The 25,511-nt window shown below is 35.8% G+C and overlaps 2 protein-coding genes across 5 annotated transcripts in view; both read left to right on the top strand.

Moving 5' to 3' along the window:
* The window catches only part of LOC145664225 (uncharacterized), a 104,589-nt gene that overhangs the window by 29,515 nt on the left and 49,563 nt on the right, over positions 1–25,511 (top strand). The gene's annotated exons all lie outside the window — the stretch shown is intronic.
* Positions 5–23,517, top strand: LOC145664226 (peroxynitrite isomerase THAP4-like). The gene is made up of 3 exons (XM_081730693.1): positions 5–428; positions 17,062–18,016; positions 22,700–23,517. Exons 1-2 carry the CDS (start codon positions 279–281, stop codon positions 17,164–17,166), a joined length of 255 nt encoding a protein of 84 aa, XP_081586819.1. The 5' UTR covers positions 5–278; the 3' UTR covers positions 17,167–18,016; positions 22,700–23,517.

Here is a 25,511-nt window from a genome sequence, read left to right on the forward strand (position 1 = left end):
ACAGTGTATTATATTTTTATTTTAAATCAACTCTTTGAAATTACGTATGCATAATAATATGCTGCCAAAAAATTTAGATAAATTTGGACTACTTCGACTGTGTTTTCTAGTCGATCAATGGTAGACAAAGTGATAGGAAGTATGCTGGTTAGATGAGCTTGTTCAGTCTTCGTTAGTCCACCATGTTTGGTCTTTCCTTACATCAACATATAATCGTATGTTAAGAAACTATCCTAATTTATGGTACAATAAATAAATTGTGTCCGTGGTGTAGAGTTATGGGTTGTAGTGCACCTAATTGCAGTAACAGTAGTAGAAAAGGATTTCGGCAATTTGCATTTCCTAGAGAGAAGCAGAGACGCTTATTATGGCTGAAAATGTGTCGTCGGGATAACTGGGAGCCAACTCTATATTCAAGATTATGTGAGGTGTGTAGTAGTTTCCTCTTGTATTTATTCATATTTAAATTACTTTGTTGGTGCAGACGTAGTTTATGGATCCATAGATGTATGTGTTTCTTTCGATCAAGAGATCGACTTTTAGCTCCTTGAAACATAGTTTCTTAAGGAAGATGTTGGATTCCCGGGTGAAAAATTACGTAGGAACGTTGATAATTGTGTGTATACAGTGTGCGAGCATATATACGCCTAATACGAACCCCACTGCGGAAAACAAATCAACCTGTGCTAGGTAATCTCTAAAGGAGTGTATGTAATTGAATCAGAACAGGGCGAATCTGGTGGGCCAGTGCGAGATTGCGTCCCTAAGGATGCAGGCGCAATAGAAATGGTGTTTATGCTCGAAAACAAAGATATTAGAAAATAACACTTTACATATTTCTTCTGTACATTATAAAGTACGAACAATGTAAAGCAGAAAGGGTCCAGTTATTTTTTTCGGCCTATGTTTAGCAGAAGGGGTCCAGCTCTTTTCTCTAAAAAATGTTACGATTTTGGTAATTTCTGTTCACATTCGGTTAGTTTGGGGTAGGGTTGGTTAGTTTAAGTTAGGTTAGGCTAGTTTAGGTTACGTTAGGTTAGTTTAGTTCAGGGTGGATTGATTTAAATCAGTCTGATTTAAATCACGATTTAAATCAAGATTTAAATCACTTGATTTTTTTAATAAAAATCGTTGATTTAAATCGAATTCCGAAATAAATTAATTTAAAGTGAAAATAAGTAAAATCCCGTTTCTGTTTTGTTATTTCGATTATGGAAATTAATAATCATAATACAATGAGACTCAAATGTACAGTATAGTATGAAAACAAATGTCATGCAGAGGATGATTAGGGAAAATCCCGTTTTGAACAGATAACGGAGCAATCCTGTTTTCTTCTTTTCGTAACATTGGGTTTGGGTTTTAAGATCGTTAACTATTCCAACGGGGAAATCACTATCGATATTTAAGACGAAAATTCTTTTTTGTGCGTGTCTGTTTGTTTGTTCCTAGATAATAGGGTGTATTTAGAGGGGTCCTATCCTCTCTCCATTTTTGTTTTTTGTTTTATAACTTTAGGCGAAATTTATGTATTTCATGCTACAAGCTAGTTCTGAGTTTTTAAAAATAGGCCCCTGGCAAATATAAGTAACTTTTGTGAAAAAAGTGTCATTTTGATAAACGTTGCTGTACTTTTTCCTTAATGCTTAACCTTTTAAATTATATAATTAAATTATTCTATTTAAATTATATTATATTTAATATTTTTAGGTGATAGGGTAGAATCTTCATTATTCGATTAAAAAAGTACCAATAAGGCTTTTTACTTCGTTTTCTTCAAGACTGGAGGCATTCTAGAACATGTTACATATTCTTTCACGCCTTTCTGCGTTGAGGCATAGTGTGTGATGACGTCAAATTTTAAAAAATGATTTTTTTGTTATGCGTATTATTATTATTATTTGGCATTTTGCGGGTTATATTTTGCATTCAGAAGACTGAAATTTTGCACACGCGTTCAGTGCACCCCTTAATAATTTTCAGATGTTTTCAGATCTTTGTAGAAACAGCGGGGTCCAGAGAGGCAAAAATGTTTAAAAAAAAAACAATATTTTTAACAAAAACTGCTTTTTTCGTGATTTTCCCGTCTCAGATGGAGACATATGAATGGTTCTGTTTCAAAGGCTGTTCTATTCTGAAGAAAATGATGTACGTAGTATGCTCCTAGGATAAATAGGGATGTCGCAGGAAATTGTTATCTGAGATTCTGTTTTATAAGGGAATCTGGGGTATTTGAGGAATATTATTTTTCACGGGCTTACTTTTGCACCTACAAGATTGAAATTTTACACATGTACTCAGTGCACCCCTCAGTATTTTTTAGATTTGTTTCAGATCTCTGCCTTAAAACAGGGGCAGGGGTCCACAGAGGTATTATTTATTAAAAAAAAAAAAAAAAAGATATTTTTAACAGAAAATTCATTTTTTCGTGATTTACCCGCCCCAGATACATGATGGAGACATTTGAAGGGACACGTTTGAAAATTTGTTTTATTCTGAAGAGAATAATGTACAAATCATGATTCTAGGATAAATAGGGATGTCTGAGGAAATTTTTATATTACATCCGGGTCATCTTGGGAATGTTCTTAGCACATTGTTAAATAATTTCCACACCCTTACTACTCAAGATAGAAGCTTGAAATTTTGTACATACATTTAGTACACCCCTTAGTATTTCCCAGTTGCTTTTGAGATCTGTGCGTTAACACAGGGGAATCCAGAGGGGATTAAAATGTTTTAAAAAAAGTAAAAAAAAAATGCCGATTACTCTCAAAATTTCCCGCTTCAGGGACATGATAGGGAAATGTGAATATTACCGTTTCAAAAACTGTTCTATTCTAAAAAGAGTGATGTATGTACCATGATCCTAGGATAAATAGGGATGATGCTGTAGCTGCTTGACTGAAAGTCTATAATTTACGTTTAAAAAGAGCCATGATTTAAAAGGGTTAAGAAACATTGTTTGGGATTGATATAAGTTAACGATTGGGGATAATTCAAAATTCAACCCCAATACTTTCACTTAAATGGCATAATTAGCATTTAATACTAATTCCTAATGCTTTTTCTTTAGTTCGCGACTTGCATTATACGAGGAGAAAGATTTGATTTAAATCAAAAAAATCGATTTAAATCAAAAAAATCAACAAAAATGATTTTTTTGAAAAAAATCATGATTTTTTCCCACCCTGGTTTAGTTTATGTTATATTAGTGTAGGAGCCCCGTATAATTTTCCAAAAAAATGATGGAATTTCGTTTACTTCTACTAATATTACGTTAGTTCAGGTTAGCTTACGTTAGTTTATGTTAGGTTAGGTTACGTTATGTTACGTCTAAGTACTTGTATCACTCATTTCTCCTGTAAATTTCGCGTTTTTTACGTGCTTCTGGACCCCTTGTACTAAACATACCCCTTTTTTTTCTAACAAATGTTAGAATTTCGAAACTTCCTGTTCACATTAGGGTAGTTTCGGTTAGGTGAGGTTACTTCGTTAGATTATATAAGTGTAGGGATCCAGCATAGTTTCCAAAAAATGATAGAATTTCGCTTATTTTATTAATATTAGGTTAATTTAGGTGATTTTAGGTCTAAGTACTTGCATCTTCCATTTCTCCTGTAAATTTTGTATTTTTTACGTACTTCTAGACCCCGTCTGCTAAACATTTACGTAAACTACCGTCACATAAAGAAGAAATGGAGAACTCTTATGTCCGTACATGGTACTATTACTTGATCATTGCTTCCTTGGATATTACAGGAGCAGACGGTTCTACCAAATTTTGACACATGTCATACATTTTCAAGTTAGGTTAGAGCTTTGTATTTCTTTTAGCAGAGCATGCACTAAGTGACGAATTCCATTACTACTTGCAGAGTGACTTCAGGAGGGCTCGGTATAAATACAGTGTGGACGTATGGCTTAAAAACTGTAGTGCATGAAACATGAATCAACTTGTGCTAGGGGGCGACTAAAAAACACGAATGCTATCTAATTGGGTCAGGACAGGCGCTTCAGCGACGGGGCGTGTACACAAACTAGGATCGTTGAGGAGCACACTTACTCATATAATGTTTTCACTATCACTTAAAATTGTGCTGTACACTGACAGTAATACCTTATATTTACACTCTCGTTCCTTCACGAAAATGTTTCTTATCGTATTTTACCTATAAATTTTCTATGGAGAACCGTCTGCTAGAGTAAGCCCCTTCCTTGTAGCGTAAACCGGGGTTTAAAGTGCACACTTTGCATTACATTGTTGGTGCCGGTTTATTGTACAGATCTGTGCATAAATTCATTGCATATAACCTTCTTTTTGAGTAAATCGACTGTATCTTAACTATTTTTGGGGTGTGAACTTGCATTTGTCTGTAAAGATTCAATTTATGACGACTTCAGTGTATGTACATGACAAGAACTATTGTGCGAAACACAGTAACCAGCTTCTGGCAGGTGGCCACTAAAAAGCACGAATGCTATCAAACCGAGTTAGGACACAAGCGCTGCAGAGGAGTTGAAGCGGTAGCGACGGGCAGCGTCCATAGGGCGCAGGCGCGTCAGCGAAGATATATTTTCACATAAAGAGGGTAGCACAACACTGTACATAGCATAAAAACACTTATATTTAAATGTTGGATTACGTATTTCTAAGTTGCAAAATACGTCATAGGTAAATCTCCTGGTAATTTTTATTACTTGCATATTTGTGTTCCAAATTAGCATAACATATTGCTAACGTAATTATCTCATCTACGTGATTTCCTTAACTCTTGGACACTTCTATAATTGCGCGTCATTAATTAACATACTGACTTAAGATATTTCATTTATTTACTGTAGATAATGGCTACTTTGTGAGAAAATCCATTAACAAGTTAATGTATCTCTACGTAGATATGCATCTTATAGGTAAGAACATAGCATATTCAGATTGTTTCACACTGGTCTATTGAAATATTATTACAAATTTGTTCTGTAAATTTTATACAAAACTATGTAGAGCCGTACAGTATATCTGCGCCACGTTATTATTAGAGAGGTTTCTACATTATTAGAGGATTAGATTCACATAAACCCTCGTGCGCCAAACCAATATGCTAAGATAACTAAACGAGATAAAAGTTAACGTAAGGAACTAAACTGACCTAACCGCACCCATTCATAAGTTAATATTGTCATGTTGAAAAGCAGGGTGTTAGGTTGGGTTAAGGGAATAAATTGCCTTATTAGATATCCCCATTTATTTTGATTACTTATACGTTCCTCTTTTGAAATAACAGTAGATATTTCTCGTGTAAATTTTACAAATCTATAGATCCGTAAAAAATGGTAATTTCACGGTTAAAATGAGTGAATGCATATCGATCAACAGGAACTGATCCTTTATCTCCATAATACATGATTGCATCTTGCACCCGCCTCTGTGCTACCAGAGAATCTTCGATTTGGTTTTCTACAATTAGTGTCTTATTGACTAAGAACTCGCCCTCCACTGAGACATTGCAGTGGGATGAAATTGAACATTCCACAAACCAGAATACGGTATTCTTGTTTCTTGAACATTAACCTGGTACTGCCCTTCTTCTCGTCGTGTTCTCTGAAGTCATGAGACCCCGAAATTTCAGTACAGAAAGACATAAATTGACACTTTACTTTCTCAGCTACAGAATCAGATATTCTGTTATGCTCGTGCAGAGTTCGTAGGATGTGTTTCATCCTAGTCTATGCAAGTTGTGATTGTTCTTTTGTAGTCTTGGGTGCAAAGCTGACAAAGCACTACTAGTTTGTACTTCAGACGGTTCGTTTCCACAATATTCGTGATTGTGCCCAGCAAAAAGTTTCGACAGTCAAGTCTGAAAGCTAGTATCTGATCCTTTCAGTTGTCTTAAAAAAACGATGTCCACGAAGATGATTGCTGACAGATGACGAGAAGAGCCCTGAAACAGGGGTAGCGGGGAAAGGTCAACGACACGGTCAAGTCCATTTTCGGTTTTTGAGGTGTGGTCTATACTTAGATGTCGTCTGCTACTCCGGGTAAAGTTATATGTGTGCTATTCCGTGGTGTCATTTGAAACCCCGTGCGAAAAGTGCGCGAGCCCATACCTACGTCATACTACTTCTGCTAGGGTTCATCTCGTCATCTGTCCACTGTGACATACTTCGATTTCTGATTTTACATGATCAATTATCGCCCTCTCTGTCTTACACACAAATACACACACAGTACCTCACTCCTTCAGTACGAAATAGCAACACTGCATCATGGGAATGCTGTTTCATTGTGGTCGTCTTCACATGTCAATCTGTACAATTAATAGAGAGGAAACAATGTTAGATTAAAGAAAGAAAGAAAGAAAAAAAATCGTACGCTTGCACATTTACATGCTTTCCATGACATTTTACGCTAAATGCATGATTTCCTTGAACTTCCCCGAATGTGGGAACCCTGTAGGAAATCATATAAAGCGAGAAAAGTTAGTTTAAAAAAATGGTCAGTTCTTCGCTTTTGTATATTTTAGTTGTGAATATATATATATATATATATATATATATATATATATATATATATATATATATATATATATATATATATATATATATATATATATATATAATATGTGTGTGTGTATATAATATTGCTATTTGGTATTTACGATGATTTGTATGTTGTGAATGAAACCGTTACGTAGAAAACCACATGTTGGTTAACAAAAGTCAGCACAAAAATTTTAAGTTTACGGTAAAATGTAATATTTTAGAGGAAAATTAAAACTAGTATAGAATTACAATGGGAACTGCACTAGAAATTGAGTATATACTAACAGCCTTTCGGACAATCTACTCTTAGTATCTTCATGCTTATATTTTCTAGGCATCGTTCATAGTTCGCTGCAGATTAACGTTAAGAAGGCATAAGCAGAATATATATATATATATATAGACGCAGCGTTTTTCTTTTGTGTGTGTGTGTAAAATTCTGCGCAAACCTAAAGCCAACTAAAACCTTAATGCAACCTTTTACTAGGATGCTGCCCACTATTTGCATGAAGCTTTTAATTTGTATAAAACTCACATAATAAGAACTGCAATACAACCGAAAAAAAAAAAACCCTCCAGAAGTATACTTCAAAACCTGGAATGAAATGATAGCCCTACTGAGATCGTAATTAATCGTGTTTATGTAAGTACACGCTTAGTTTGAGAATCGACTTTAAATATGTATTTATGAAAAGAAAATCTCCAGAACATAATATCACTGACAAAATATGTTTAGGGAGCAGAATAGCGAATGTTATTCGCGCTTGATCAGGTTCGCTCAAATGGTGTTCAACTGAAACCTGGAACAAAAAGCTATGTCCTCTGTTTTTATAGTACATACTCGTGTGTCAGTATAAACCAATAATAAAATGTTTTTTTTTCTTTCTGTGAACTAGTTAATTACACATCGAAAATTCTTCATTTATAAAAGGATTTGCGAACATTTTATTTTGATAATTACACTCATACAAACGAAGAAGTGTTGCATTAAAAAAGGAAGTAAAATGTTATCTTATGATAATTAGAAATGCATAAATCAGATTTATATATATATATATATATATATAATACCATAATTTGAATCAAAAACACTACGAACGCTTCACTTACAACTAAGGAAATTAGGTCTACTAAAGATCTACCTCTATTTTCTCAACACTACATCTGAATAATTACGCACATAAAAACGAAAAAATAGTTGCATTAAAAATTAGATAAGGCAATTTCTGAATTCTCTCGTATCTGGTTTAATATATGACATGTATTACGATTATCACATGTTAGAAAGGTCCTTTGATTGTAACATTTATTGTAAGAAAGCATGACAATTGAAAATGAGATTTAGGAAAAAAGAAAAAAACTCTCAAGATTTCAGTTCTTAAAAAAAAGAAAATCTTATTTTTTAAATCCAGTTAACGCTTTTACACTCTTGGATTTTTTTGACGAAATATTGTCTTTCAGTTAGTACCTACTTTCTTAGGACTATTCATTCGAGTATCATGGCTGATATGTCATCCTCTTTAGAATAAAACAAGCTTTTAAATGGTACGAGAAGGAAAATTTTGGGTAAAGCAGGTGAATGTCACTCCAAAAAATTTCTTTTTTGAAATTTGATCCTCTCTGGAGCGACCTTGGCTATAGGTACCCTAGCATAATCTACCTTGAAAGATACTATACGGTTTGTACATAATGAGTGTGCTAGTTTCCTTGTATATCTAGAATAGTTACAAGGGGAAAATGTCTTTCAGTTCTGTATGACAATACCAAATTTCACATGTAAATAAGATAAAAGTAGGATATACAAAATAAAAGTTTTCGAGTACTATTTATCCGAATATTGTGGTTAATAGTTATTCTCTTCTGAATGAAACAAAGTCTACCATGTTCATATGTTTATAATGTACAAAAGAAGGAAATTCGGGATAAATAGGGAAACCTCCTCCTCCCTTTTGGCGCCCCGATGGAGCGGTCTCAGCTACAATTACTCAAATATAATCTACCTTGAAAAATACTATGGCCTATATGTTATGCGTATGCAAAGTTTTGTTTCAACAAAAAATTGTTATGGGAAAAAATATTTCTCAATTGCTTTTTTTTTGAAAAATAAACACTGCTGAACAAGACTGCACTTATTTAATATAAAAACACATTTACACGTGACGTTTCGATCTTCTAGCCAAGATCCTCATCAGACGTGCCTTTTTTTTAAACTGGGTTTTTCACAACCAGGCCCGCAACAAGGGTTTCTGTCACCCGGGGCAAACACACAATTCGGCGTTCCCCCCCCCCCCACAAGGTTTAGTCGAAAAGTATCACTTATGGATTGCAACTGTAAATAACATTCTTAATGAAACCAGTTATATCGATTTTTAAGTACTTTAACCCTCCAATACGCGCGCGGGCTACCATTGTAGCCCAGCGTTTTTATTTTCCCTGCCGCAAAGTAATTCGAGATGCTTTGTCAAACGTAAAATCAGAAGGATCTCATTGTTATTCTGCTTGAAAGTTTCATGAGCTACATCTGTAGCCCGCGCGACTAGTGATGTCACGGGTGTTCCAAAGCGTCAAAGTTTTTTCATTATAGTTTGAGTGTTGATCAGATTGTCAATGAGTTTGCAAAATGCCAATTCTGATGAGAAATGTTTTTAAAACCAATATTTACGATCCAAAATCATTGAGAACATAACAATGCAACAATGAAAAGCTTATTTTTATTTCTGTAAATTTTTCGGTGTAATCCTTTGATGTGGAGAAAGAAGAAAACTTTCCATCAACAATGAAGCACACAAGAACTCCACACTATATTGTTATGTGTACCTCTCGAACTTGAGCACTTTCTGTACCTTTTGGGCACCTTTCTGTATACTTTCTCTTTCTGTATATATGCACCTCTAAGGTGCACACAAGTGATAGAAAAAACTGATTCGAGCAAAGCATCTGTCTTTACAGTGCATTAACTAGAAAGTTCATTAAATATGAAAGAAATTGCTTCATAAAATATTAATAAATAGATCAAGATATTTAGATTATTTAATGTATAGTAAATATTATACATTATACACGATTAATGTAAAAAAAAAATGATTGAAATTAACAATAAAGCATAATAAAGCATAAGTTGGACTGATAGATAATTCAAAATGCCTCGAAAAGCTCTCAAGCAAAACTAATAGATAAAGCTTCATACAGCCTTCACTCGCAAAATCTCTTGGTAGGCGTACAAGAAACAATTAAATACATCGAGGCGTTAAATTATCTTTTCCGCCACAAAACTGCCCTCTAGTTTAAAAACATTACAGCAATTGCGTAACATTACAGGGGGCGCGTCTGAGCTAAACTCTTCAACCACCAGAAAGCAACAAAAACCGGGAACTTTTCGCCCCCGCCCCTATTGATAACAGCGTTTTAAACTTCAGAGCTGTTCTCAATGGAATTATACAAACAAACAGCTCCTTGTGGTAGGAAAAGGAAAGGGGGGCGGATTCTCTGTGGTCGTCGCCCAAGGGAACAAATGCATGCAATATTAGGTTTTTAATGTATGACATTACACCTATTTAGATGAGATTCTCTCTCTCTCTCTCTCTCTCTCTCTCTCTCTCTCTCTCTCTCTCTCTCTCTCTCTCTGAATGCCTCGAAAAGCTCTCAAGCAAAACTAATAGATAAAGCTTCATACAGCCTTCACTCGCAAAATCTCTTGGTAGGCGTACAAGAAACAATTAAATACATCGAGGCGTTAAATTATCTTTTCCGCCACAAAACTGCCCTCTAGTTTAAAAACATTACAGCAATTGCGTAACATTACAGGGGGCTCTCTCTCTCTCTCTACATATATATATATATATATATATATATATATATATAAAATCAACGAAAAGAGGTCCCATGGAAAAGGCCAAGTAAACTTTTGATTTCTTTTAACCTCTAGAATAAGTTCTTCAAGGAAAAGGGTGCGATTTTTAAAAACAATTGATATATCTTCTTTCCGGCGCCCCCTCCAACCACGCGCCCGGGGCACGTGCCCCCTCTACCCCCCCCTTGTTGCGGCCCTGTTCACAACCCAGATTTGTATACACGCATATAATATGCTTACAATGTAATTTATTATATGCATGCAAACCTATAAACCTATATGTCATGCTAACAACGTATCCAAGAAGCACACACCGAGTTTGGTATAGCAATAGTTGATAGTACAGTGCACACCTTTTGATCCAATTTCTGTGATGCGGTCAAGCAAGGTAAAGGAAGTCAAATAATAAATCTTTTAAACAAAGGATTACAAAAAGTACATCTACAGCACATAAAACAGTGGATTACAAACAGTACATCTACAGCAAATACTGGGTATATTTTCAGTTTTCATTATAAAATTACACCAAAAGTCAAATCCGATACGTGCTTCCCTTAGCCTTCCTGACTGGTAGGCTTCACTGAATTTTCGAATGTTCGACACTAAAGCAGTAGACGAAGAAGATGGTAAAGTTATTGTTTAATGGAAATTTGTGATTTTGTTCAATAAAGAAATACTCTACATCTTATACTACAAAAGCTAAACGACGTATATTTTTGGGCACGAAATCGTGGGGGGAAAAAAAAAGTCGTCCTGTATTTAGAAATATACTACACACTGATTCAAAATACGAGTGCTACACAATGAGTATAGGAATTTCTGTTGGTGCGAATGAAGTATAACTTCGTTTATCTTTGTTTACGGTAGCTTTGGTGTGGTAACACCAGTTATTTTACTGGAGGTTAAGTTAATGTATTTGAGCTTACGTTATACCACAAGTTCAACCGGGCCAAATGAGACAAGTCCCCCTACGTAAGGGTCCCACTTTTTGAACTTAATGAATAAAACGTAAAAGAAAATAAAAGGTGAGTCAGATAGTATACACAAAATGCTATTGAATAAACTACTAACTTTGTTGTAGACCAGAAATTTGAGTTCGTGACATCGTAGGTAATTGTCTGATACTCAGCTTGCGGACTTAAAAATAACTAGTAGTAGCTCCCAGCGCAAGCATACGAGAGCTTATATTTTCACTCCAGGTATATGTGTGCGTATGTAGTACTTTATTTTCTGGAAATTATTGGACAGATTTCAGCCAAAATCGATGACAAAATACTCTACGATCTAAGGAATAAAATTTGGTATATTTGGTGGCCGGGCTCGGTCAGGGACAGCCTCGGCTCACCGTATATGTAGTACTTTATTTCTTGGTAATTACTGGCTGGATCCGATCGAAATTCAATGTGAAAGTAGCCTATCGTGTAGAATTTAAATTCGCTACATTTGATGGCCGGGGAAACAGGCTCGGTTTGCCTTTCATGTAATACTTTATATTTCGGTAGCTACTGACCGGATCTGAACTAATTTGGTGGACAAGCAATTCATCGTCTAAGGAATGAAGATCGTTATATTTGGTGGCCTAGCTCGGATAGGAACAGGCTCGGCTGTGTAACGAAGGTTTTGTTTCACAGCTTTACACGCCGGGAGCTTCTGAGTTAGGTTCACCTAGGTATGTATCATTTAATATCATTTTGTGTTTGTTGTTCTTTATTGTGATTTAACTGTTTGCTAAAATTCATGTAAGTGGGGGTGAGCGTAGCAAAGACTTTTACGGTGATGCCTAAACTTGTATACTGTATATTTGAGGCAAATACTCTTCTACCGCAATAAAAAATTGAACTCGAAACCATGCACACATACAGCACATACATTAGCAGCCTGTAACGGAGATCTACAATACCTAGTACTCACTGAACATAAGCTAATAAGAAGTGAAGAATGACCCACTACAGTGTGCCATGCAGTCAAACAGTCTGGGGGCCAGTATATGATGAATGCAGATTTCCTTCTTTACAGAGACCATATCATCATTCGTTTACTGACTTTACATTTCTTTTTTCAACTGTATTTGCATAGTCACAGGAATGCTGATACTACAAGATGTTGATCATATTATTTGTCCTGTACGGAAGTTTTCTCCTAATACCTTCAAAGCTGCTCCATTAGTGACTTCCCACTTTTATTAGGTATGCTCACACAAAATTGATTTGTGTCGTGACCCACATGAAAGTGCAGGAGCGAGTGAGTAGCAGAAAGGGTTAGGACACCATGGTGTAGAGGAAACTGCTACTTTCTCGTTGTAAAATGCTTGATGAAGTTCAGTGCTTCTTAAAAAGGATTACATGGTAATAAGGCGTATATTATGTATGCACTTTTTACATTTTTACTTCAGATGAGATGCCTGCATAAATTTGACCAGGCTTTAGAAAATCCCGGTCGCCAGGTCGACTTGAAATACGTGTTGAGTCCGTGCTTTTTTCTTCTTTATTTTCTTTAACGTTACTGTTTCGAGTTTTTACCTACCGCACTTCTGATTTTATGTTCCGAGATAGATTATAGTCAGATTGTAGTAATAGTCAAATTATAATAATGAATTTGTTATAAAGCTCAAAGTATTAAATTTATCTTAAATTTCAAGTCTTTTTACTTCTGTTGAATTACGAGTACTGCTATATCGCTTTTCTTCATGCTGTATCAGTGTTTGTGCTTTAGAGTTAGCTAAATTTTACTACTTCCAGTTCAGACATGGACGTTTTCAAATACTCCAAATCAGGATTTGAAGCCATCTTGACTGATGAATTATTTTAGCATACCAGTGTGGAAGAAAGACTTGTTTAGATTTTGAGTTGGAACAATGTGAAGCGAGGGATGAAATTTCACAATTGGACAACGTTATTGCTTTAGAACAGTAACATAACTGTTCTTTACTTTTTTATACCAGTAACTATAATTTAAGGCCGAAATGTGTGGATCTATATTACATTGGATTTGTATCATTGGTGAGCCTGGGTTTTACAACTGGCTCCTGGTTCAAAAGAAAATCTTCCCTGCTTTAGACGTTAGTGTTTCTTTTATGAAGTATAGATTTACCCACTTAATTTCAGCTATATGCATTGCTTTATTAGATACTACTACTAAGTATTACTGCTACTACTAATAGTAATAATAATGCAAACCTAGTCTATTTGCATAATATGGAACTTGTTTTATGAAACGATTACTAGTCCTGTTAAACAGTCACGGCAACCAATGAGTTACCTAAAATAATATCTTAACCTTAGTAAAATAATTAAACTTTTTAAGACTATTACTATATACGTAGGTCAAGATCTGATTAGTTCGGTAATTAGCAAACTGTGTTGTAATTAAACAGCATTTCCAATTTTCAGCTTTGTGACTCAGTGCATACATGATAATGGACCTTTTCTATTGAAAAATGTTTCATAATGTTTGGCTGGTATATAAAAAAAGAGCTCCCTCGTAGTTATATGGTTAGCGTACGCGTCTTCGGCATGGGAGATCGGGTTCGACTGCGGGCAGGAGTTCATATGGTTTCGATCCCACGTTAAGCTGTAGGTCTACGTGTCATCGCCTCGGTGTTTGAAAGGGACGCTAAACTCCAATCCAACCAACTCAGATTCAAAAGTATTCAGTTGCAACTTAGAGATTATTGGGGACATAAGAAACTCACTTAAGGTGTTCCTTTTTTCTTTTTTTTATGAGCTTCATCTTAAATAGCCTAATAATCTTGCTTGATTTGGTAAAATTTACTAGTTTCGTAAATACCATGAAGTTTACAAATGTCATGATTTTTTTAAATATCTTTAAAAATTGCATATGCAAGGAAATGTTCGATTTTCGTATACTTTAGATGAGTTTCTTGCATCATTCCCTAGAAATGTTTGCTTTGTGTCGTAGTTTTGCTTGATTATTTTAAGGATAATTATCAAAGGCTTGCATGTGGCATGAGGTGCTAATGACAGGGCGTATTTAAATTCTTAGAGTGGTAGTATTGGATTAAGTTAGAAATCAAGCTGATATTAGTAGATATGAGAAGCAGTATTCCAACTTGTCTACAAATGAATAAAATTAGATTTTTATTGTTGATCAATTTCCTGTATAGGCTTAAAAAGATTTAAAAGAAGGAAAGATTGATATAAGATGGATATTTAATATTAAATAAATAAAAGACTTATCTCCCTATCCCTGTGTGAATTTTTTTTGAACGAACTGTTTCAAGGCTTCACTCGTCTCTTTTTCAGTGTATATTATTCCACTTCGCTGCTAAACTTACGATACAGTGGGAGAATTTTCCACTCAGAAAAATCCCAGAACCTGAATAAAGTGCTCTTCAAATGAAAACATCAATCATTTCACACTCCCAGGTTATCTATCACAAAAATGCTAAAATATTCCTCTTGAAAAACCGGCACTAGGTTCGGAAAGTATTTAGCAAATGTCCATGATCTAGAAATATATTCCAGTTATACTGGTAATTATTAAATGCCTAAGTTGTAGGAAGTCCCATCTCACACACAATTAAATATGTTGATTATTTACCAATATGGTTGTAAATTTCATAGCATGAACACTCACTCGTTTGTTCTGGAAAACCTTTGGCAAGTTGCAGAACAAATTAAGTATTAATGTAGCTGCTGTAAGAATCTGTTCTTATGAAACAAATACAGATTTTTGACCAGGAGTACCTGGACTATTGGAAAAGAAAATGTTTAGAAAATAAAATATAAATGAACGTTGATTTCATACATTGTCTTCGTGTTTTATTGAAATTCTTAATTATGACATCCTATCTTTTGTCCACATTCCCTTTGGGAACCACATCAATGTAATACGAACTGTTTGATTATTTGATTCCTACATAGGCTTCAAATGGATTGATTATGCCGTTTAAAGTCTCTCAAATACTCATTAATTCTCGTTGAAATACTTCTTTTGTTGATATCTATATGAATGATTGAAAACAGGACAATGTAGGAAATAAAATCTTTAATAGTTTTTATATCCTGACTGTGTGCCCATCAAGTTTTCACCCATTGTCCATTCTAATTTGCACCCATTAAGAGAAAACGATCTTTCTGATTTGACCATTTGCGACGTAACCAAAAATTCCTGAAGCGTTTATTTTGTATACGGAGGCAAAATTTACGAGCTGAATAAGAACTTTGCTATGGGAAGGCCTTTATCTTCCTTATTAGCTAACCTCGGCCAATTAAATTTGTGGTAGACAACATCGTGTCCGTGATTTTTCTCGGGGTGCTTCAGTTTCCTCCCACATTTTCATTCTTCCATCATTATTCACTTTCCTTAATCATCGTCTCCTTTAGCCTAACAGGACATAATCGTGGGACGTTAAACTGAAAGGTTTCAATTCATTTCATTTCTATTAGTTAACATGGTTATGAATTATTTCGCTTAAAAATATTCTCATACAAGAAAACTTCAGATTTGTCAGTTATTACCGTATTGCGTATGACTGATTAATTATTTAGAACCATAAGTATAGTGCACCTCCTAAAATTAGTAGTCTTAACGAAAACTTAAAATTTATCTCGAAAAAGGATCAGACAATAGTACGAACTTTTTAGATCTTCATATTTAGAGTGTGGACAACAGATGTCATACTATTATTAGTATTTTTTTTAAAAAAAGAAAAACTTCTGTGGTATGTAGTTTAGGATGTCATTTTCCGATCATTTCTAATAATTATTGCATTTTTGCTTGATGCTGAACAAAAAGCATTCATTGTCTTTCGGATAATTCGTCCAGGCTACAGCTCATCTTCATAGTTTACGAGCACGAACCGGTTTTGGCACAAATTTGGTCCTGCTAGGGTTGCCGTTGAAATCAATGTACGTGTTCTCGTGGGCTCCGAGGTTACTGTCATGGGATTTTGCATAAGGATGATTAACGAACTTGCCACTAATTTCTGTCAAAATAATACAATACATGAAGAATAACATTATTCAGGTTACAAGTTGGTTGTAATTATTATTGTAACTGCAAACAATCTGACGCTTCGAATTTTCTGTTTCTGGTAGTTTAGGGTTAAAATTTCATTGCAGTTTTCATTCATGAATGTATATCTTTCTGTTGTTCTTATTAATTTGTTTCATATTCAAATTTAAATATGAGGATACAGTAGAGCGATTTGATTTAAACCGCGATTTAAATGAAGGTTGAATCCAAATTTCGAAATTATTTGTAAGGTAAAATGTGCAAAATGCCATTTTTTTTTTAAGTCTCTTACCAATATAAAACTCATAACGAAACATTTTCTGATAAATGTAACATGCATTTGCTATAGAGTATAAAACTTCTAATTTTGTCTCATGCTAGTATTTCTGTTTTGTTAGATGCACATATAGGACCCCGCACTTTTCGTATGGAAAAATAGCTTCATTAAGTTTCGTCAATGTGCCATATTTCGATTCCTCACATCTTCGTGAACATAGTCATAATGCGCACAGCAATCGGAAAGCCCTTATTAAGCCTTATCGAGGGCTTCCTACCAACCTATCTTGATAACTTTAATATGGTCGTCTCTAATAAAATGTTGCTTTCATTTGACAAATCATCAAAACTTAAAGTTGTTTAAGATGGTTAGTTAATAAAAATAGTTGGATAATTAAACTACTGTGTTTTCGCAGGATACTGTGGCGGATGCAATCTATTGGGACATATGTGCTGTGTCATATGCTCTAGATTTCGTCCAATGGACGATGATGACTACCAACACAGAGCGCAGATGGTGAAGGAGTGGAGATGTTTATGCCTGTGGAAAACAGACATCGAATGTGTAGACTGGCCACAACATTCTTCGGTCCTTAATTCAATTAAATAAGTCTGGAATGCCCTTGGATGTCCAATTGCAATCCAAAATGCACCACTCGAAGGTCTGAAGGACTTAAGTGGGTGTTTGGAATGAGTGGGATGTATTACAACAGAAGTGCTGGCTAGACTCATCCGTTGTATGGAAATACTCAGTAATCCTCTATAGCCGTTCGGTTTAAGTTTAAGACTGAACATTTCTGGCAATTTCAAACAGAACCATGTGAAATCGACAGAATGAACCTTCGAAGGACAGGTGCCGTACGGTCGCAATTTGCTTTTTCTGTATCATATGACTTCCAGTGTGGTTCCTAGGTATCTCTTACACACGTTTGATTCAGTAGCTCATTATCAATATCTCTCTTCATTCGTATGACACTTCCTGTGGTATCCCTTAACTTCTGAACACGAATATGTGCGGAGGAGTCTTTTTCCTCTACCAGAAATCCTGCACCGGCATGACGAGCAGTTTCATAACCAGGGATACGTTATAAATAGTTTGGTGGAGTAGGCACCACGCTTCTCGTTCATAAGCAGATTGAACATTTCTGGTACGCCTTTGCATATTCAATTGCAATCTGAAATCCACCACCTAGGATTCTGACGGATGTTTTTGCAAGAGTAGGGTGTTTTACAATAGGAGCTACTGGCTGACGTCATCCGTAATATGGGAACACGGTGCACAACGTGTTTAGCCGTTCCGGTGACCAAGAGTGAAAGTTTGTTGGAATAATAACAGGACCGATGTGTGTTCTCAGTATGAATCGACACAAGGTAGGTTCCTTAGAGTAGCCATTTGCTGTAATTCTATGTCATATGACCTTCAGCGTGGTCTGTGGGTATCTTTCTCACACATTCAACTCCGCAGAACGGCATGGACCCCTGTGCTTATTTGTGTCATTTTCCCATAGTGTCCCGTAACTTCGAATACTATAATAAAATTCTGTTTGGATCACCCAGTCATTTAATATTATAGTAAAATTCCGTTCTTATATCACGTGTGTCGCCCAATCCATCTATTTTATTATCTTAACCTCAATTTTTGATGATTTGTCGAAGAGAGTGACATTTAATCGGAAACGACCATATTGAAACTATAATTGTTTCCGGTTTGTGGAAAACCCTTTATAAGGCCTAATTGGGGTCTTGCTAGTTATTGCGCCCATTAAGACGTACGTTCAGAAAGATGTAAAGAATAGAAGTACCGAAATTACCGTAAGACGTTTCTCCAGAAGGAAAGTGCGCGATCCTGTGTCATAATTGTGATTTGCTTATTACTCATACAATCATATTCATCAGAACCATATAAGCCTCACACATAAGAAATTGGCTTGGCATACTTCCATAAGACTGTAGCAAAGAGACCGTAGACTATTGAAAATATTTTATACATGCCTTAAAGGAAAAGGAGGTGGGTAAAAATTTATGCCAAAAATAGAGTATCTCACTATAAGCTCCTTCTCAAAAATAAGTCGACATATGTCAACATTTGAAACTATCCTCTTCTGGGAAGATGATCGGGATAGTTTGTTTTCTTTTTTAAATCTTTATATACATACATATATATAAACATGGTCATTGACTGCCTCATCATGAGGGTAAATCGGCTGAACTGTTTGAAACGAATTTTGAACATAGCACCAGGCTCGAATTGGATCAAAATATGTATACTACGGGAATAAAGGTGATCAAAATGTGTGCCAAAAAATAGTCTCTCACTTGAGCTCCTCAACAATTTAAAGTTAATTTTTGAAAATCGTCAGCACTTGAGTCGACTTAGGCTTTTATCATTATACTTGATTGAAATACGTATTTTAAGGGTATAAAGGATTTTTTTTAATTTTTTACAAACAGTACCTCTTGAAATGCAGTTTTGAACATCGTTAGCACTTGAGACGAACTGGATGTTTATCATTTCATTTCGATTCAGATATATATTTCGCAAATTTTTCCCGTGCAACACCGAATATTTTAGCTTACATATATACGCAGATCCTTATCAATTTAATGGAAACACTTGGTGCTGTAAACACGTCAGATATCTGGTTGACAATGGTCAGGTGGCCGTTGCAGCGCCGGGTTTTGGTGTTCGGGTACACGATGTGTGAACAGCAGATAGTGATCGTGTAAAATGGTCAGTCTTTCTGATTTGCGAAGAAAAAAAAATCGTTGACACTCGGTTATATGTTGCGACTATGACGAAAGTGGAAAGTGTGGTGGATGTGTCGCGAGGGACAGTGTCAAGATGATGATGGCCTCTCGCTGCAAAACCACATCAGCAAAGAAGTACAGTTGTTGGACGAAGTCTTAGTGACAGGTCCCGCTGAGAATTAAAGCGGTCTGTCACAGAATAGTCGGGTGACTGCGGTGCAACTGTCAGAGAAATTCAAGCAGCATCTTTCACAGCCTGTGTGCACAATCACGGTCCCCTGCGAGTTACGAGACATGCATACATGAGGTCGGGTTGCAAATACGGAACCGCTGATAACGAGCCATAACACTATGGCACGACGCCATTGGCACCGCGAACATGCAACACAGAAAGCTGATGACTAGGAGCGTATATGATCGGATAACCATCGATGACCTCATTTCAAACCATTGGGTATGCTATGTGGGGCGGACACGTAAAGTAGTGTATGGTCTGTAGTGTCTCCCACTCAAACGTGAAATAAGGCGTCGGCTTTGTGATTCTGTGGACCTCAATATCCTGGTTTTCAGTGGGTTCTGATTTGACATTTACCTGTTGAGGTCATTATCGGCTAATGATTATGTGCCTATTTTAGGGGACCTTGTGCATTCTTAGTTCAGATATTCTTTTCGGGTAATTACGCCATTTTCGAAATGGTAATGCGCCCATTCACACAGCTGGAGCTGTTCAACGTCCTTTGAGGAACATCAGGATGAAGTGAACACTCTCTGGCCCACCCGATTAGCAAACTTGAACATAATTGAACACATGCGGTCCATTTTAGAGATACGAATGCTGCGCAGACTTCCCCCTCCATCTTCTCACGAAACAGTGATGCACTGTACGTGGAATGGTATGATATTTCACTTACTAGCATTTATGACTTCGATGACTCCATTGCACGTCACATCAACTATTGGCGAAAGGTAGTCCAACACTACATTAGTGTAGTAAGTTGAACTTTTTAGGTGTTTCAATTTGATAAGTATTTATATATACGCACTGGTTAAAAATTGGTTGTTCTTCAAGAATAATATTCTGTGTGGGTTCCATCATTCACAGTGCACTTGACAATATTTCATTGGAATGCATGTCACTTGAAAATGGTAACTAGTTGTAGCCTCAGGTAACACAAATATAATAAGAAGGAAGTACCATTGTGTGACTGCTCAGCAAGCTCCATAGCGAAATGTTATCCTTCTGGAATAATATTGTACTACTGAAGATTTGATCCACTGTGTAAGTCAAGAATTGGACCGGAGTTAAAGCTTGTTGGTGTGTGCTTGTAAAGTTCATCTTTTTCTTTCTATCTCGATGCACATCATGTAAGCCATCTTCAGTATAGTTCCATATCTGCACTGTATTTGCTCTTTGGCGTCGTTTTTTAATTAGATTTAAAGCAACAGATGCCAGCTGTAAAATGTTGAGCATATCCTCTGTCTTCTGATGTGTTAAGTTACTCACTTTCTCTGCGTAATTGCATTAATATTTGAACGAGTTTCTTATCAAATTTTCCCTCAAAATTGCCAGGTTTTTAACATACGGTAAAGCCAAGCAATCAACTACAGTATTCCATCGGATATCAGGAGGAGTTGAGGCTTGACCCTTATCTTCGTGATATTTACTAAATACAAAATTTTTATGTGGTACTTCACAATATACACCACCCGTTTATTGACACCTTCAGCTACAGGTCTTTTGTTAGGTAATGTAGTAAATTAGCTGTATAACCATATGTAATAATATCAGTATTTTGTGGTACGCGTAACATTTTTTTCATCTTGGCTGCATTATCTGTAATGAACCGGAATTCGTTACTTCGGAGTCAAGTAGCTCCCCAAATTTCAATCGCCTCACGATACTGGATCAGCACCAAAAATTGGTGCTTTTTCCCAGAGGATCGAATCCGAGGCATCACGTCTATTACTGAACCGCGAAGGATCTCAATATTATTTTTAAGTTTATAACTTAGCCATGGCCATCGAAATTTTCCCCAGTTGTATACAACTATGATTTAGAGACATTTTCTTGTCACTTAGCCAGGGTTGGCTGGTTTAAACCAGCTGATCTTTTCAAAAAAAAAAAAAAAGTTTAAATAAAAAAACAAAAATATTCGTAAAAGTATAAGTGTTCGTAAAATCTTGATGAACAAACATTTGTGAGTTATCATGTTTCACTCCCGTATATTATCATATTCAGATCTAAATTCCCCATTCATTACTCAAATAGATAAGACGACAAAAGTAACTTATGAATGTTTCTTTTGTGTGTGTGTGTGTGTTTTAATTTATTATTATTGTTACGCAATTGCAATCAAAAGAAAAATTCTAAATATTGTTTCGTTTTAATAATGTTTACTATTGATAAAATACATCGAAATGCCGTATAGTTTTTTTTGAGGGGGGAGGGGTATCATACAAATCCCACGAGAGGCATTTATTGAAATCAGAAGTATCTTTGGTATCTATTTATGTATAAATGGTCAGAGCCAAAGAGGACTCAAAATAATTCGTATCTTTATTCACTTTTCTTACTGATATGCAAATTAAGTTCTTGTATTTCATGAACTTGGACTAAAAAGTCGTAGTGAACTAACTTGGACTAAATTAGTTCTTCTGTACTCTGCAGTATTTTGAAATTGTCCATGTGTAAGTCTGTATGATGGTTTGACTTGTGCAATCGTTTATCTTTTTGTCCTTCTGAAATGACTCTTGACAATTATATTAACAAGTATGTAAAGATCAGTACAATGTATTTTTATCAGGAGTCCATCGTGAGTGAGTCGGCAGATGTATCGCATTTGTGGCCAATTAGTCTCGGTTTCGAGTTCAAATGGAGGACAGTTTCTCTCGGATGTAAGCCGTGAAGCGGTTTGTATTCCTCTTTAAGTTTATGTGACCCTTTCCAGCATAACCGATTGTTGCATAATAACACCAAGACGAAACAAACTTATTTCTGCCCATATGGGATACTGTCTACCCATTCGGCTGAGACCTCTTGTACAGAGATTTTCCCGTGTTAACTTAATCCGATGAGAACGCGGACGAGCTCCATCTTGTTGAAGTGACATGTTGATGAGAAGATTGTTACAGAGAGCGACATGATCTAACTTGTTCATACAGCATTTTCCTGTGTTAACCTAATCCGATAACTCCGTCCATCTTTTACATGACTTTTGCTCACTATGTGATACTGTTGTAGTAGTTTACATACGAATCTTATGAAAATTTCTTTCTATCAATCTATCATTATTATTATCATTTCAGAGACAAGTTGAAATCGCCGCCACAAACGAATTAAACTGGTCCTAAAGTATTGAGAAGACTCCTTTTAAGAAGCTAAACTACGAAGGCGGAGACGTACGGTTCCCGCGAACTCCTGACCTCTTTATAGAAGAGGAGGTTATCGATCTGACTAGAGCAAAACTACTACACAGATTTATCCCACATTATCCTCGGATGCCGATGAAGTTTATTCGTCATCGGCAGATGCAATTATTGATTGTGCCGGAAACGCTGTCGCCTAGGTATCTTCAACACCAGCGTAATCTTCATGCTTGCTGATACGTGTAAGCTGTAAGTGCGGATTGAGATAGGTTGACTCTGAGTGCATGAAGGGGGTATTGAAAAGTAGGATAGTGGTAAAATATTTCTGTGCGCCAGGTGTGTTTTTGAATAGTTTAACCATTTTGGGCACGAGTATTCTAGCAGATCAGCATAATCTTGAAACCCGAGCATAACTGCCAGCCCCAGTGTTGTAGAGGACATCTCCAGACAGTATATACTATGCGAAATAGTTTATTGCTGATTTACAAACAAGAGAAAGATTTTGCAAATTATATATGACTGTTGTAAATGATGCGAGGTATCTTCCCACACTGGAAGAAACAAATGTGATGTGTGATTTAAGAAAACCAAACTTTGTAAATATTCGTCGAGTATAGTGCTTTTCAAAATGTATCATGTGGCGGAGGTTCTGTATTATGTAGTACAGAAAACATTGATGTGAATTGTGTATTAAAAAGTATAAATGTACGTGTATATTATTTACGAGGTTAAATAAAGTAATGAGACTTTTTTTCGTATATGGTGACAACTCTGCACCCTGCTGCCTCAGGTAGTGTGTAACCTTGGTCTTTCCCAACCACAACCGCATGTGGCTCGCACTTGAAATGTTTCAATCAGAAGTAGCAGCTTGAAGAATGACGTCGTATGTTTGCTCCTCGTCACAGCAATGTATGTACACTCATATCCAAAATTATTGTCGCATGTCTATAAATATGTTGTTGTAGGAATATAATTTGATAACGAATTCGCCTGGTATTTCTTATAATGTTAGTATGTGTATAATCGGCAAAGACATGTATGTGGAAAATTTCATGTAAAAAGAGCAGTAAATAAGAACAATAGAACTTTCTTCTCCATTTAGCAACATTTTGTTTTACTCATTCTAATTTTCATATTTATAACTCTTTTCCTATGAAATTAACTACAAATATACATTTTCCGATTATGCACTATCAAATTATATTCTTACAAGAAGACAGTTATAGATATGCGACAATCATTTTGGACATGAGTGTACATCATTCAAATTCTGTAAACGCACACCACCTAAATATTTCTTCAATTTGGGGAAGAAGTGGGAATCACTAGGTCAGGCGGATATGGAGGGAGGATGTGGAAGTAATTCTTAACGCAAATCACTTAAGACATTCGTTATTTGATATTGTCTTCCTGCAGTAAAGGTCTCGCGTACAGCTTTCTAGAACGATTTTAGACGAGTACTTGTCGTAATGAGTCAGACAAAAGTTTGGAATATATTTCCCATTAATTATCCTTCCCTTTGGTAGATAACCTACCAAGATTATCCCATCACAATATCAATCTCAAAAACAATCAATACCTTGCTTACAAAAGAAACTGCCCAATTGTAAAGGGAATCTTCTGGTCTGCATCATTCCTTAGAACATTTTAATCTTTCAGTGAGGTTGCTAGAAAAATGTGTCATGATTTCCTGTTAATAGTCTAGCATTCCTGATAATGCTGTGGCTTAGTGGTACAGCGCTTGCGTCTTGAATGTTAGTTTCCTGACTCGATCCTAACTCATGTGGGGGCGCGGTGGCTCAGTGGTAAAGCGTTCACCTCTGGTGCTCGGGGTCCCGGGTTCGATCCCAGCCCCCGCCAAGTGAACTTTGTGGTGGACAAACATCGTGCTCGTGGGTTTTCTCGGGGTTCTCCCGTTTCCTCCCACTTTCTTCATTCCACCATTTCACTCATCTCTCATCATCACCGTCTCCTTTAGCCTAACCGGCATAATCGTGGAACGTAAAACTTAAAGATTTCATTTCATTTCATTTCGATCCTAACTCATGTTAAGCGTCAGCTCTGCCCACGGTTTTCTCAGCGTTCTATTTTCTTCCACTTTCTTCATTCCACCATTTCATTTCTCATTATCACCGTCTCCCATTGCCTCGGAGCATTATCGTGGGACGTTAAACTTTCAAAAAGAAGTGCAACACCCTGTTGTTACTTAGAATTTCCAAGAACTTTATCTATATATTAATACTAGTTGTTCGTATTCTTGTTTCTTATTCCTAGTTTACGGAGATTTAAGAAAAAGCAATCCTCGTATTTTGCTTCCCCAAACTAGAAAATCTGTATAGCTACCCATGTACCTTTCTGTCGAGGTTGAATTGAAATCTTTAAAGTCGTATACGTTTAAAAAGAGAGAAATAAATAACTGTATATTTCGATCCCTAAGTCTCCTAAATTTCCTGTAAAACTCATATATAGAAGTTTTCATTTTTTCTATTTAAGCGAACAGCTTTAGCGTTTTTACAACATTCATTTTTAACCATGTATCTGCAACATATTTTCTTTGCATTTGAAATCTTAATTAGTTTTGTTTAATAATAGATATTTCTACTAAAATACAAATTTAAGATTTAAATATAAGTATACATTTAAAACTGATATAAAATGCTCCTTATAATATTTTGAGATATCAAGAAGAGAAGTGCCGTCGGTATTCGGGAAGAAAATTTAATTTTATAGGTCCACGTCACTGATGATAATC

This window comes from Thermobia domestica, chromosome 11 (assembly GCF_964235325.1).
Source record: "Thermobia domestica chromosome 11, izTheDome1.hap1.1, whole genome shotgun sequence".
NCBI classification, from domain to species: domain Eukaryota; kingdom Metazoa; phylum Arthropoda; class Insecta; order Zygentoma; family Lepismatidae; genus Thermobia; species Thermobia domestica.

Excerpts from the sequence above, each read along its gene's own strand:
- LOC145664226 (XM_081730693.1), top strand. The coding sequence starts at position 279 with ATGGGTTGTAGTGCACCTAATTGCAGTAACAGTAGTAGAAAAGGATTT. Across the intron at positions 429-17,061 it reads TATATTCAAGATTATGTGAG|GATACTGTGGCGGATGCAAT; the intron begins GTGTGTAGTAGT and ends GTGTTTTCGCAG.